The sequence below is a fragment of the Cupressus sempervirens genome, chromosome 1 (genome assembly GCF_028749045.1).
Source record: "Cupressus sempervirens isolate cs-2001-9-10 chromosome 1, ASM2874904v1, whole genome shotgun sequence".
In the NCBI taxonomy this organism is placed as follows: domain Eukaryota; kingdom Viridiplantae; phylum Streptophyta; class Pinopsida; order Cupressales; family Cupressaceae; genus Cupressus; species Cupressus sempervirens.
Genome location: NC_143118.1, coordinates 437,172,424 through 437,188,473, shown reverse-complemented (window position 1 = coordinate 437,188,473; position 16,050 = coordinate 437,172,424). Strand labels below are relative to the sequence as shown.

General features: G+C 36.8%; 1 protein-coding gene across 1 annotated transcript in view; it reads left to right on the top strand.

Annotated features, from left to right (window-relative positions):
- Positions 1-11,465: 11,465 nt before the first annotated feature.
- LOC149578155 (uncharacterized) overlaps positions 11,466-16,050 on the top strand; it is a 173,183-nt gene continuing 168,598 nt past the window's right edge. Inside the window, exon 1 of the mRNA XM_089827706.1 lies at positions 11,466-12,119. Within this exon, the coding sequence (XP_089683832.1) occupies positions 12,024-12,119 (96 nt within the window). The 5' untranslated portion in view covers positions 11,466-12,023. The remainder of the gene's footprint in view (positions 12,120-16,050) is intronic.

Genomic DNA, 16,050 nt, shown 5'->3' with positions numbered 1-16,050 from the left:
TTATGTAGTTATAAATAAGAGTAAGATGCATAATGAAAGTAGCATGATGATGCTTTTTGGTAAATCACTAAAATTTGATGCAATGAATGAATATGAATCTTTGGTCTCGGGAAGTATCTCATCCCAGACGTAGTTGGAAGAATGGTTCCTATATACCTTTTAGAATGATAACATAGAGTATTGGTACCATAAAAAAGATAGCATAGATGATTCTCAATCTGAATAACACAAGAAGAAGATCAATGCATGAGAAGCAAAAATGAGACCTTTGACAAAGATGAGATTTTTGAACTATTGGAAGCAAAGTATAAAAGGAATGTTCTTGAGAATCATGTTATGCTTTCACAAATGAGGGATCTAGTATGTATGATATCTAATAATGAAAAAGATGATAATTTTTTTTACTAATTGGTGATCTAGCCTATGATGAGATTAATTCAGACAATGACAACACAAAAAAGAAGACCTATATTTAGAAGAAGCTAGGCATTCCAATTTCTTGAGGATTAAAGACTAGGACCAAACATAAATCACTACGATAAAAGATCATTGCACCAAGAAAGATAATAGAAATAAAGAATGTGAGATTGTATGAAAGAAACAATCTGAAACTGGTATTAAAAAAGGTGTTATTTCCTACAAACAATACTTAGAATATCTCTCACACCTAAGGTACATTTGTGATAAAGAAAACATTGACACAAGGAGTATATTATCAGAAGGAGATAATAAAATGTTGAAGGTCCTTGAAATATATGAATCATGTCATTCATATGATGAGATGTGCTATAATAATGAAATTTATCTTAGTAACCAAAACCTACTCATAGGATACACTGAAAAAGATGCAAAAGAAACATATTCAAAAAAGGAATGATGTTGAATAGACAACACAAATTTTTTGATAGAGGTAGAAGTTGAAAATTAGGGTTTTCTCATCTAGAAGATAATTGGGATCTCATCATGCCCCAAGTAGACATGTGTCCCCAGAAAGGGCCATTGATAGACCTTATAAAAAATCTTTGTCCAAAAGATATTGATTTGATACATTTTTTCTATTTCAAAGAAGAGAGATTAAGGTGTCAACATAACAGTGAAATATCGACATTTTGGAGAGTTAAAAATTCAAACTGATAACCTTATAAAAAATCTTTGTCCAAAAGATATTGATTTGATACATTTTTTCCAGTTCAGAGAAGAGAGATTAAGGTGTCAACAAAAAAGTGAAATATTGACATTTTGGAGAGTTCAAAATTCAAGGTTTGGGAAAAAGCAATGAGTTCCCTATTTCAAATTGTAACTTTTTAAGATTTAGCAAAACCATGATTTTGCTAACAACTGGAAAGATGAGCTCCGAAGTTGTGATTTTGAAAAACATATTTAAAGAAGCTTTGTAGGGTTTAGAAAAATTGTGACTTTGGAAATAATCTTGAGACAGAGGCACAAAAGGGCAAAAGAGTTTCATCAAGTTTAAAAAGGACAAATCATTAACTTAATAACTCAAAGTACTTGGACGATGTGACAAATTGGGCAATTTAGGTAGTGAATTTATGTGCAAAAAGTTATGGATCATAAATGCAAAATGAAAATAAATTAATTTCTTTGGCAAAATGAGTCTTTTCATGATTGAACATATGAGTGAAGTTGAGATAGAAGTTAGTGGTGAAGGTTTGAAGGCATCCTCAGGAAATTGCAAAAAATGGCAAGTTTGACCTTCTCTTACCTTGGATAAAGTTAATTGGATAAAATGCTTATAAAGAAAGATACTAGTGTTAAGGAATTAAAGGAAGCACCCATTCAAAAATTAATTTAGAAAATATTGTTAGAAATATTCCCTAGTTCTTCTTCCGAGGGTAAAAATGATTGTTTTTGCTAATGAATTTGAGAATTGTAGAGATGCTAATCTTCCATTACATGGTAGATCTTTGTTCTGGTATTTCTATGTAAAAAAGATTTTAAAAAACCTAGGAAAAACCCATGGAGATTATATTTAGGTAAAATTGTGTTGTAATGCCCCACCAGGGAACCCAAAAGAAATTAACCTAAAGTTTCACTAAGTTTGCCAAACATTTTAAAAAGAAGAAGATAATAACAACAAGAGATAATATAGCGGAAGCAATAACTCACATACATAGAACCATCATAAATAGATTACATCTTTTAAGGGCCCTATGACATTGAATCACATTTAAGTTTAATTAATACTAAATCCAATACATAACAAATCCACATCAAATAATAACTTACAAGTACAAATCCACTTAAATAATATACAAATTTCATACAATGCCACTTGGCATAACCAAATTGCATAATCATCCATTGTACAAGTCATAGGGTATGAAAAGCTCAAAGAATATACATCATGACTACAGTGCATCATCTCATAAAATCTTTGATAATCAAGTACAATACAATAAAGAATAACCATCCAACATAAATACAAGATCAGAAAGAAGGGAACGACTACATGGGTACATCCAACAATGACATCCAACGGTTGGATCTCAATGGTATAAGAAAAATGTACTATCACCCGACCTCGTGGAACCTAAATGTCCCACTCCCAATGTGCTGAGGAGATAATCTCAAGTCCCAAACATATATCAACCCACAAGTCATAACCAACATCTAGGTCAATGAAAACCTAATAGAAATCTATCTCAAAGGTACCAAGACACAAGTATCATCTAATCCTAGAGGCAACAAAGACACATAGGAAATCTACTATGTAAGTGGGCAAGTGTCATCGCATGAGCCAACTCTAAGGTAACCTGTGCAACCTCTCTGGACTTCGGCCCCCTAGTGTCTCTATGCGACACCAATATCCTTTCATACAGACAAGGCATACTAACAAAGCAAGGTCACAACCAAGCATCCTCTCTACTCCCATCCTAGCCCATACTAGCACTTGAGGCATGGGCAAGGAAAACAATGACTCTTATTAATTCATTTTACTCTCATTTAGTGAAATGTTATCACTTATTAAAACAACTTACAATGGGTTACCTAGGCAACCACTTAGGGCTCTGACCTCTGTTGCAAGCCACTTCTCAATGTACATATAGATTACCTACCCTAGGCTCATAAAATACAATCCATAAAATCACAATTTTCACCTCAGTCCTTTACAAGGAACTGGAAAACACCTATAGATAAAGCATAGTATTTACCTAGGTCCTTCACAGACAATTGGAAAGCACCTAGAGACCAATCACAATAATCACCTCAGTTCTATACAAGCAACTGGAAAGCACCAAAAGATAACTGATTGGAACTCAAAGGCTACACTAGGAAAATCGCAGTAATCACCTTAGTTCTATACAAGCAACTAGAAAGCACTAACAAGCACTAATCAAAACTCATCATAGAAAACATGTGACACATCACCATGGTCGGGTATAAAAAATCATATACATAACATCATCATAGAACAAAAACCCCCAAGCCTTTAGTAAACATCCTGACTAGTCAAAGTACTAAGTAAAAACCCAATCCCCAACATGAAATACAACATACAACACATCATAATTTTAACAATTGTTTCCATAGTTCATTTATATAAATCAACATTGGGTTCCAAATAAATAGTTCAATTATACTTGGTTGATTTAACACTAAAACTCCATTTCTCGAAACTCATAATTCATTAGATAAAAATGTTATATATATATATATATATATATATAAATTTATTGTTATTTAACTATTAAAATAATAATCGTAAGCCATTAATAAATAATATTAATTTATTAAGAATTACAATTACAATTACTAATAATATATATTTAATATTTAATATTTAATATTTAATACTACTAAAACTTTAAACTAATTTTATTTATTATAAAAATAAACTTTATTACAACATTTATTAAATTTGTACTAAATTAATAACAAGAGCCCTGGGAAGGCTTGAGTCCCTACCTTGTGCTATTGGTGTTCATCTATACAATGCAGTGAAGTTTCCATCAATGATAGAATGCATGATCAATTGGTACATTTTGGCTAACTCCCTCTGAGAAATGCTATTGAGAGTATATTAATAGTTGAATCTCAACTCTCCCAAGACATTTATTACTTTATATTTGTTGAATACAAGCATTAGACAACAAGAACTTGTAATCAAACTTATTCTATGAATACTTAACCAACCATGGGAGAATAATTAATTGATTTGAGAGGGAGACAAAATGGAAGACATTTTTTTGTTAGAGAGAATCCCTAATTTGGATGCAACATTTAGTGATATACTATGAGGATTTTGGAAAACATTATCTACTTTTGACTTCATCTTGAAATTTTCTCTCTGATTATCTCGATTAGACTTGTTGTTACTCAGTTGTTGCTCACATCTTCTAGTAATTCAACCATCTTTCCTATTGAATCTTTGATTTCTTTCATATACTCTAAGGATTTCTCCTGCTCCTTATTCTTCATGGTGGCTCCTTTCATTCTCTTGTGTTGCCAACATTATTCTTGATTACTTATATCTAACCTTCAAGTTGGTGGATTAGAGTGCTTTGATGCCACTATATTGACCTACTCATAAATATTTAAGTTCATCTCAAAAAACAAAAAACATGGAATCAATATTTCAAATCTTCAAAACTCATAATGAGAAAATGAATTCCAGAATCAAGCTTGACATGTTTTATTCATGAATCCAATACTTTAACTATTCCAAAATATGCTTCATCATTTAGTGATCCCAATCTAACAATAATATTTAGTTTTAGGAATCCAGAGCATGCATTCTTATAGAGTAGTATCAACTAATACTTTCAACTGCAACTATAACTTGTTGAGATAATGGGTGTTGCACACATTGCATAATATTGTTATATTTTATTATGTAATGTTGTACCTAGATGGACGTGCAACAAGTAAAGATTCCCATGAAATATTCTTGATGAGTTGTATTGTAACATTGTAATAATATTTTATGTAATTATTTAATATTGGGGAAAGAATTAAATGCCCAATATTAAATGTGGGGTCAGTGAGTTAGGTAGCACATGGTTTATGTAATACCACTTGGTGGTTTTGTGGGACTTGCTACTATATAAGCAGCCACAAGGGTAGTTGTTGTAGGAGAGAGAGTGACAAGGAGAAGACAAAAGGCAAGAGTCGAGCGGGACAAGGCTTGACAGGTTAGCCAAGGGAGCATTTGTGAAGGTTGAAAGCATGGCATGGGATGTGTGGATTCATGCTTGTTCACATAGTTTTCTCGGTTGTGGCTATGGCCATGAAGGCTTCCATGGTTGTATAGCAATGGTATTTTTGCTGAATAATATATGGTGATGGATGCTTTTGGAGGCTGGGTTTTTCTCTCAATGAGGGTTTCTCAGGGTATATCTTGTGTCACAATTTTGTGGGTATGTTGTCTATTCTCTTGCATGTGGATTTTAATTCCATATTTATTTCAGATCTATTACGGGTTATGTGGAAACAGTTATATTCTTTATTGCCAAGTTTCCTTACAATTGGTATCAGAGCCTGGTTTTGGCTTGGTGATGGGTTCAAATCTCCCTGGTGCCTTTCCGACCCGCGTAAGCACCTGGTATGCGCGTCGAGGGGGAGATTGTTGGGTGATGCGATGCGCTCCCCTACCCACAGGTGGTTAATTATGTGGTGTTCCATGCTCACTAACAGTCATGGCTTTTGGTGCAACGACAAATGGGCCCTACAAGTGGTATCAGAGCTATGGTTTTATTGTTTGTAACCCTAGATTGAATCCATGGGAATGCACGAGAGGATAAAAGAAAGGGCAAGATATATGAATGATTTGTTAAAAGATTTGGGCATGTGAAATTTTTTGGACAAAAAGATTATTTTTTTTGGATGTCTCATATTAAATGAGGGTTTTGGGGGGTAGCATGTAGAAATGACCTCCTGGGTAAAAAAAAGACCTCACCATTGGATCCGGGTCGACATTTTCATAAAATTTGATATATAATATGCCCTAGTTAAGAGGAAATGAAAGAGTTTTTTGGTTTCAGCCCATGATGGCTGTCAAATTTAATTCTGTCGAAATTTTTGTCACTGAAAAAAATAAAAAATGAAAAATCGTACTGAAAATGGTAAAAAGACTATCTTAGTAAAACGACCATAACTTTCTCTCAAAATATCAAATTTCAAAGTTCTTACAGGCGTTGGAAAGCTAATTCAGAGCACTACAACATGGTGTAGGTTTGGTTCTATGATTTTGAGATTTTGTCAAGTTTTAAGAGCCCTAAAGATAGATGTTGTTTATTTTGAGCACGAATTGGGGCATAACTTGGGCATACGGAGTCGGATTTTGGACTTCAAGTAGTCAACGAAAAGCTCTTGGAGAGCTCTACACATTGGTTCAAATTTGGTGCAGGTTTGGCATGATTTGTTTGTTGATATATTGATTTGAACAGTTTATAGGTATATTTTGACTATGGTAACTTGTGAGTTTATGGCATTGCAGATTTAAGTTTTGATGTCATTGTATACTCAAGTTTGGTCTCATGATGATATGGTTATCAGTGTTTGATTTGGATATGCATGATGACTTGTTGGGTCTACAAGTTGTGCAGTGTTGTAAGCGGTCTATACTTACAGGTTGCATTTATAGCTTGGTTATGGGTTGTCTTTCCCCATTGATCTTTCATTATTGGTGTATATTCAGATTGGTGGCTTGGATTTGGGTTGTCTATGCCCTAAGTCACATGATTTACCATTTTTCTTCATGTAGAAGGGATGAGATGTTGTTACCAGGTACAGACATGGTGGAGGATTGTGGTTGACTATTTTATGCTGACAGGTTGGACACATTGAGAGCCAGATGCTCGATTCATGGATGTGATCATGGTGCCATGGATTTTGGCATGACATGATTGGTTATACAGGTACATCCTTGATGTTCATTAGCTTGGATTTTCTGATTTGGTTATGGTGGTATATCTTCTTGGTTGAGGATCATGGTTATTTGGTTTCTTTTTAGGAGCTCATGATGTGCACTTTGAGTTCTTTGATAGTTTGATGCCTTGGTTGATTCTCATGGTTAGAGGATGAGTTTTCATCATGATGTCATGGATAGCTTGGATACACGGTTTAGTGGGAGCTTGTGACAGTGATGGGGTGACAGTGCAAGATTAGTTCCTGGTTTGGTTTGGATCTTCTTATAGGAGATGGATTTTATGATGCCATAGGTGACTTGGTACCACAGTTGAGTGGGAGTTGTTGGCATTGATATATTTATTGAGTGTTTGCAGATGTTGGAGGTTTGTCTTAGATCCTGTTGCTGCAGAAGCGTCTTTGACATTTGCACGGTGCACTTGTTATCTTCATGGTGTGTGAAGATGGTTAGATCTTGAGGACTCATGGAGTTCTTGGTTATCTTCATGGTATGTGGAGATGGTTCTTCATGGTATGTGGAGATGGTTTTCTTCATGGTGTGTGGAGATGGTTGCATCTTGAGGACTCACAGGGTTCTTGGCAAAGGTGTGGTTTATGCTTTTATTTGACATGTTATCTTTGGTATGAGGATGGTTTCATTATTATGTCATGGTATACTCTTGATACGCGTTTGGAGTTGTGACATGTTATGGTATGTTCATATGGAGCATGTTATCTCTTTGGTTGAGATGGTAAGATCATGTTGTCATGTTTATGTTCCTGAGGCCATGGTTGGAACTCTGACATTGATCTTGGTTTAGTTTTTTGGTATTGAGTACACTGATCATAAGCTAGATACTTCATGATATTGCTATGTTGCATTTGGAGTTGGCATGGATTGATTGGTTACAGGTGCTCATGGATACTTAGAGACGGTGGTGATGCTAATTTTCTCTTGGATTAGAGAAGTATTTGTTAAGACGATTGATGGTTTCAGTAGGAAGTTCAAGGGGCAGTCACCTGATATGGACTTGAGAGGAGATTGTTCTTAGATGAGTCTTGGTTGGAGACTTGGGTATCTTGATGAGCATTCTCATTCCCCACTCTTGGTCTACTCGACGGTTTGCTACTTGAGAGGTATAGCCCATTGTTTTCTCTCAGTTGCATTATATTTATGCTTGTCTTTCATGGATATGGATCTTGAGCTATGGTACATGAGTTAGTTCTGGAGGGTTCATTTGAGAGATGGTTTAGCATTGGTTATCTCCATGTGCATATGTTGTTATGCTGGTTGAGTTTGGGAGATGGTTTTATATTGGGCATATTCCTTGGATTAGGAATGGTTATTCCTTGGTTTAGGAATGGTTTATTGAGTTTGATCTTCTTGTGAGAGGCTTACATCCATGATTAGTTAAATGGTATGGTTTGGGTGTTGTTGAGGCTTCTTGTTGGGGTTTAATGGGGGAGATCATACTTGCATAGTTTACATCTAGACGTGTGTGTAGAAGGACATGATACAGGTTATGATTTGTATGGTTTCTCTGGTCTTGGTTATCTTCTTGGATGTTCAGTTTTGCCTACATTGGATTTGAGATTGGTTGGAGATTGTGATCACTGGTTTGTGCTCATGTATGTCATGTGAGAGATGACATGGTTATTTCTTTATCTCTTTCCTTTGTTGGTTGTGGAGAATTTGGGAGACTATTGGAGACTTGTTATGAGAGTTTTTCTTGCAGGATATTAGTTTATGTATTGCGGATGTCCTTGATACTACATGGATTCACTTCTTTGAGATGTGTTGAGTGGATTGGTTATAGATTTGACATTATCTTTTGTAGTGGGAGCTTCTTGGTATATATGTGGCAGGTATTGCTCTTGAGGCTTGTGATTGCAGGTTATAGATTGGATATGTCGGTGATATGAGATTCACTTGTTATACCTTTTGAGGTATGGATAGTTGGATGGGTTTGGCACTTGCTGTGGGTGCTATTTCAGCTATGGATATTTTGACAACTACGGATACATGTGATTACCTTTGGATCAGGTTTTTTGTGCTTGGAATTTTAGTTGGTACATGATTTTATGATCTTCTAATGTGACAGGTTGGGTGGTTTTTCTCTTTGGATGGCTTCTATGTATGTCCAGTGGTAGTGGCATAATAGGAGGTGAGATCATTCATGTTTGAGATGCTGGATACTTTGATTTTGTCATGGGTACCAGGATGGAGCACTTGGTGTATTTTGATCCATGATGGTGGATGTGCTGGGAGGGATTGTTCCCTTGTTCATTTATGTGGCTACGGATTGACCCTATGCAATGTATACAACAAGTGGGAGATTGTTGAGATAATGGGTGTTGCACACATTGCATAATATTGTTATATTTTATTATGTAATGTTGTACCTAGATGGATGTGCAACATGTAAAGATTCCCATGGAATATTCTTGATGAGTTGTATTGTAACATTTTAATAATATTTTATGTAATTATTTAATATTGGGGAAAAGAATTAAATGCCCAATATTAAATGTGGGGTCAGTGGGTTAGGTAGCACATGGTTTTAGCACATGGTTTATGTAATACCACTTGGTGGTTTTGTGGGACTTGCTACTATATAAGCAGCCACAAGGGTAGTTGTTGTAGGAGAGAGAGTGACAAGGAGAAGACAAAAGACAAGAGTCGAGCGGGACAAGGCTTGACAGGTTAGCCAAGGGAGCATTTGTGAAGGTTGAAAGCATGGCATGGGATGTGTAGATTCATGCTTGTTCACATAGTTTGCTCGATTGTGGCTATGGCCATGAAGGCTTCCATGGTTGTATGGCAATGGTATTTTTGCTGAATAATATATGGTGATGGATGCTTTTGGAGGCTGGGTTTTTCCCTCAATGAGGGTTTCCCAGGGTATATCTTGTATCACAATTTTGTGGGTATGTTGTCTATTCTCTTGCATGTGGATTTTAATTCCGTATTTATTTCAGATCTATTATGGGTTATGTGGAAACAGTTATATTCTTTATTGCCAAGTTTTCTTACAATTGGTATCAGAGCCTGGTTTTGGCTTGGTCATGGGTTCAAATCTCCTCGGTGCCTTCCTGACCCGCATAAGCACCTGGTATGCGCGTCGAGGGGGAGATTGTTGGGTGATGCGACACGCTCCCCTACCCACAGGTGGTTAATTATGTGGTGTTCCATGTTCACTAACAATCATGGCTTTTGGTGCAACGGCAAATGGGCCCTACATAACTAAGTAGATACCCATTTTTTAGTAAAACTCCATTGTCTGGAATTCATAGAGTTGAGAGGCTGAAGAATCATACAATAATTTGCAAGCCACACTATATCACTATGTGTCAAATGATTTCCCTAATCATCATTCATTACTTTCTTAGTGTCGAGAGAAAATAAACAAAGTATTTGCGTCGTTGACCAAGCAAGTATGGTGACCATCAACTACCTGTCGATTTTTCCTTTGTTGTTCATTCAAATTACATTCTGACCGAAATAGGTTGATTATCTTCTGCACTCTGATGTTCCATTGGTTTTGTTGTAGGAGAGGGGCCCAATGGCCTGTAGATGTTCTAGAATTGATCATTTGACTCTTTTTGTTTTAACATTTATATTTAAAAATAAATAAATAAATATTTTATTACAATATCTTATACTTTAGGCAAAATTTTATTCCGTGATAGAGGAATCAACTCTGCAGGAGGCAAGGAGGAAGTGTCAAAATCTATAGGGGTTGTGGGCATGATATTGACCAACATAATGTGACATGACAAAGATCTCATTATAGATATCCCCACGCTTCCAACTTTAGCAACAAATTTCAACATTGAGAAACTTATAAAGAACTACATCTAACAATATAAAAAATGCAACAACGAGGATTTTGTCTAGGGGAGAGGTCATAGTGGTGAATAACAGGCCCACATCCATGGTAGCAACATTTTTCTCGCGAGACCCTAATTCTTTGACGCCTCAAATTCTAGAAGCAAACATAATCACACTAGGCGTGAACATTCTCGCAACTTGGATGAGCCCCAATTTTTGAATCATTTCAAGAACATCAACGACCTGCCATCATGTAACCGATGTAGCTGCCCTAATCAAAACCACTCACCTAGAATAGAGCCCTATAACAATCAAGCCCATTTGTGCATGGTGCAGGTTACTTGAAGCCCAACAAAGTGCTCACACCTGGTCTTGTTTACGACACGAGTCTACAAGACTACATTCAATTTCTCTTCTAAAACTTACCTGAAACTTAAGCTTTGAAGAAGATTCTGAAAAAATATAAATATTTTTGCACCCACTAAAAATTGATACTAAGAAAAATAGAAAATAATTATACAAAAATATATTTAAAAACTAAAATATTTAATACTTTAAATGTCGCATGCTATTAATCCTAAAAATTAATAAATAAAATCTATTGCAAAGAACATTAATTCCCTATACGCAAGGACTAATAATAATATATAATTTCAATAGATTAATTTTAACATGCCTATTGTGAAAGTCAAAACCCATAATATATCACTTCATTAATTTTATTTAAAATATTTATATAAAGCGTGCTATTATCTCATCCAAAGATGTAAACCAAATGCAGTAATATTTAAAAGTCAGGGAGAAAGGCAGGCTGTCCCAAGTTAGAGCTCAACTTAGTAACACTGCGGCTTCCAGGCCTTCAAAATCCAGCTTTCAAATATGCCCAGGGATCATTGATTTCCCTCTTTCTTTTATCTCCGGGGGCCCATGCAATTCCTGAATCATCAGCTTCCGCTCAATGCCGGGCATTCCAATCCAAGTTAATACAGCCGGGTCTATCGTTCAACTGGGTGAGAAATCATTTAAGGATTTGGCGGGTGAACAACAAACACTAGTCGGTCCCATCCTGCTATTTCCTGCCAAATCCTAATTTGAATCCCCATGTAAAACAGTAGTTTATAAATCCTACAATAATATCATGGGGGTTGCTGCAAACTTAGTCATTCTGTCCAGCTGAAGTCATAAATTGTAAGAATTCTTCTCTAAATTAACTGCTCTAATGCGATCCGGCTCATTGCCATAGCTGAACGGCAGCTTTTATATCGGCGGAGAGTTCAAAGCGGCAGTTTTACACTTTCCCAGAGCCTGATATTCAAATATTGCAATGGCGGTCACAATGGCTTGTGTCATTAAATCAATTGTAGCGTTACTAGCCGTGTCTGCTTTCTTTGTCGCCTGCCTTACTCTTCCGATAGAAAAGGTATGCATCTCTGCATTGAATTGTGGTTTATTTGGTTGATTTTAGTTAACTTTTTCCTTGTGGCTGTTAATCATCTGGGGGCTATCTGCGATGGTAAATCGTTGAGTGCTATGGGCACTGACATGCATTTGCACGGTTGGTATCATGGTTTGTATTCGGTACGTGATATGAAATTGGCTTCCTTCATGGTTAGGTTTAGAAATTGGTGTGGTCTGAAGGTACCTCAGCTGAACGCTGCTGTCCTATAATAGCTAGAGAACAAAAGAAAGTCCCGGGACATGGGATTCGAACTGTGGTGAGCGTGATTCACTTTTTCTCAGCGGAGTATGTATTAAAAGTTAGCCGGGGACTAAATAATATATGCTTATTGACCTGAAGAAGGTTCCCCTGTTTGCAAAAACGAGTGATATTTTACTCCACGTGATCACCAGAACTAAAGAAGTAAGTTGAACATTGCGAAATCTCGCTCTTTGGTGTTTGATTGTCACTTCTGATTTAAAGCACAAAATATCTGGGGATACTTTCAGAAGCAAAAGGGCATTTGGGTGAGGATTTCTTTAAATGCAGCGAGTTGCTTTACACGCATAGTAAGCTTTTCCCTTGATTGGGATTCAAGTCCTTAAGTATCTCCCATGTAAGAGTTTAGTTTATTCATTGAATAAAAACCACATGTTATATGCACATTATAGTATTGGTTAGATTTAGCTAGTCATGATAGAATCTGGTTCTCTGAAGGTGTAATGTCGTAAATTTGACTCTGGCAAAGAAAGACTAGATTCCCTTGAGAACCAAATTCACAACTTACATTCATATAACTTCAAACTGGATAAACTAGTGGAAATATCCTATTATAGATAAAGAGAAGAAATACTTTAATTGCAGAAGTGGGAAGATAGATGATAGAGTCTTCGGTTTAAATCTGAGTGTCTTAGCCACAAATGCTAGTACGGTGTCCTAACTTCTGTGTTGTGTGCCGTATTTCTGTACAAATCAAATAGAAAACACCCAAAATGTGGCGAAAGCTCAGGTTTGTGCTTTGAGTAACTTGCAAAATATAGAACTAGAAATATGACAATAAATACTGTATAACAGAGATAAAATAATTTTAAATAAATGAACAGTATATATTTAAATACAAGAAAACCTCCGTGCGGTTAAGTGTTTTCAATAAACCTACAAACATGCAATAGAGGGAAAATTGTTTCGGACTGTTTAGAGACTTGCCTCAGTCAAGTCCTTGCTTTGGTGTTTCTTGTTGGACAAATTGCCAATGTTCCCTTCGGGATCCATAACATGGCTTAGTCGCCTACTGTGTTCTATAAGTCTAGTGGTTGTATCAGGCATTGGTAGGTCGATCTTTTGGTGCAACAACAACCCTAGCTTGTAACAAGTGGTATCAAAGCTTGGTCACAAGTTCAAATCTCCTCGGGTAATGCTGAGGGGAGGATTGTTGGACTAACCACTTGTTGATGTTTGGTAGCTTCAGTCAGATAAACCTATGAATATATATATGAGATATAATTTATGTATATGGGTGTTCATTACATATGAGATATAAGTTTTGTTATATGAGAGAAATTAATATTATATATATATATTTTGATCGGTAACAAAAAAACTTATATTAATAAAAAAAAAGTACAATTACAAAGGTTCTGCTTGGCATCCATGCCATACCATTTGACAACCCAAAAAACCCATCAACTAATAAGCAAAAAGGATCACAAAAGAACAAAATTTGTGATCAACTACCCCATACAACAGACAAGGAACTATAACTAGCATCGAATACCCACTAAATATACACGTTCAACAATCAAGGTCTTCATTTAAACCGGATAGCAACCTCTTCCCTAGAAAAGTTTGGGATGGCATTGGTTGGCTCTATCAATGACACCATCCTCTATTTACCAGCACGAACATTGTCACACACACCACCATGAGCCCCACCTTGGTGGCCACGAGCATCGTTGTAAACCAGCTCACAGTTGGGAAGGAGTGAGATGGCTACACTGGTTGCAAAGACCTTGCTTGCCGACCCATCAGGCCCAACAAAACTTCGAGGCTCGCAACCACATCGCTATCCATTTGACTAGACACCTCATTATCATGTGATGCCTTGCTACGAGTCCTTTTCCTATGTTGAATTTGACGCCGAATGACGAGAGCCCCATTCGCATCCAATGGAGCTGTCGATCGAATTTTGGTGACCTTCCTTCGTGGTAACACCAATCTGCCACCAATAAAAAATCTCTCCATTTCCAAAGTTTGTTGGAAAACGCCCAATTTCACCCATCCCCATCGAGCACTTGGCATTGTCACCTGATGCCTTGCTACGAGTCCTTTTCCTATGTTGAATTTGACGCCGAATGATGGGATTCCCATTCGCATCTAATGGAGCTGTCGATCGAATTTTGGTGACCTTCCTTCGTGGTAACACCAATTTGCCACCAATAAAAACTCTCTCCATTTCCATAGTTTGCTGGAAAACGCCCAATTTCACCCATCCCCATCGCCATGGACCATTACCCACGCGAATTCCAATCCCCAGCTTTGCTCCGTCGACTACTACCTCCAACTTGACACCCCATTTGGGCTTGATGCATGCCCTAGCAACGGATCACACTTTTGGCTTCGAGTCTGCAACCATTAGGGGCAGTGCTAGAAACACTGAGGAGATATCGAGGTTGGACCTGGACCTCCAACCCATTCCTAGAATTCTTCCCCAAACATCAGTTTCAGGGCTTCCCAAAATTGTTCATGGTCATGCTAAAAAACGTTGCCCATGTGGGTTACAGAGATTGAGCCCTTGAACGCTGGTATCTGCCCATCAGTGCTGAGTAGGAAATTTGCCTCCATTTCTGCCAATTCACAGTGCTTCACTAGCTAAGAGATGGTTCTTGTTTTTGATTGAAGCACTTTAAAAGCTTCAAGCGAAGCCTCTAGATAGTAGGGGTAATCATGAAACTGCGTTGTGCCGTTTCCATGGCTACTCCCACATATGATTCCAAGACATTCTCAAGAGGATGTACTTCCACCTCCAAACGAATAAATGATGGTTATTGATGATCTTGTGGCAAATCCAAATCATTGGATGATATGCTACGAAAATCTTCAAAACGTTCCATGTTGTCACCACACGTCTCAAGTTTTGATAGCTTATTTGCGATGACGCTAGCTTCTCTCCGAACATGTGATACCTTGAAGTCCTCATACTCTCTTCAAAGACACCTGATTTGTTTGATGTATTTATCCAAATGCGATGCCTCCAGTTCTCCTTTCATAATGCCCTGAACTATCACTTGTGAACCGCCTTCTAGGTGGATCTTCCTAACAACCAACTTCTTTCCCATCAAGGTTGCTTCTAATGCTGCGAGACATTCTGCTTGGTTGTTAGTACCATCTGCAATGTGTCTTGCTGTCATTGCTACAATTCTTCCATCTTCGGTTCTTGCCACAACCCCAATACCAGAAGGCCTTGGGTTGCCTTTCGATGCTCTATCAAAATTGATTTTGGTCCAGCATGGCTCTGGCGGTTGCCTCTGAGCCACTTCTTTGCTGCACAATTGGGGTTGAGCCCCCCCAGCTCATTAACAGGCCATGTATATATATATATATATATATATATATATATATATATATATATATATATGTAACTATGATTATATTTGTTATTATATTAATTATCAAATTAACGAATAGACATGTCCCATGTCTCTTCATAGCTTATGATCATTATAAACATAAGAGGTCGCTGCCATTTGGAAAACACATACCAAACATTATGGTAGTGTTATTATATTTGCAACGATCATCAGAAAAACATCATGGTATCAGAGCAGCATTGTGATTGGGATCTAATTTCAGAGCAGACAAATTTTCTTCATAATCAGAAAATTGAAAATTCACAAGAGATTCAATATTCATACTA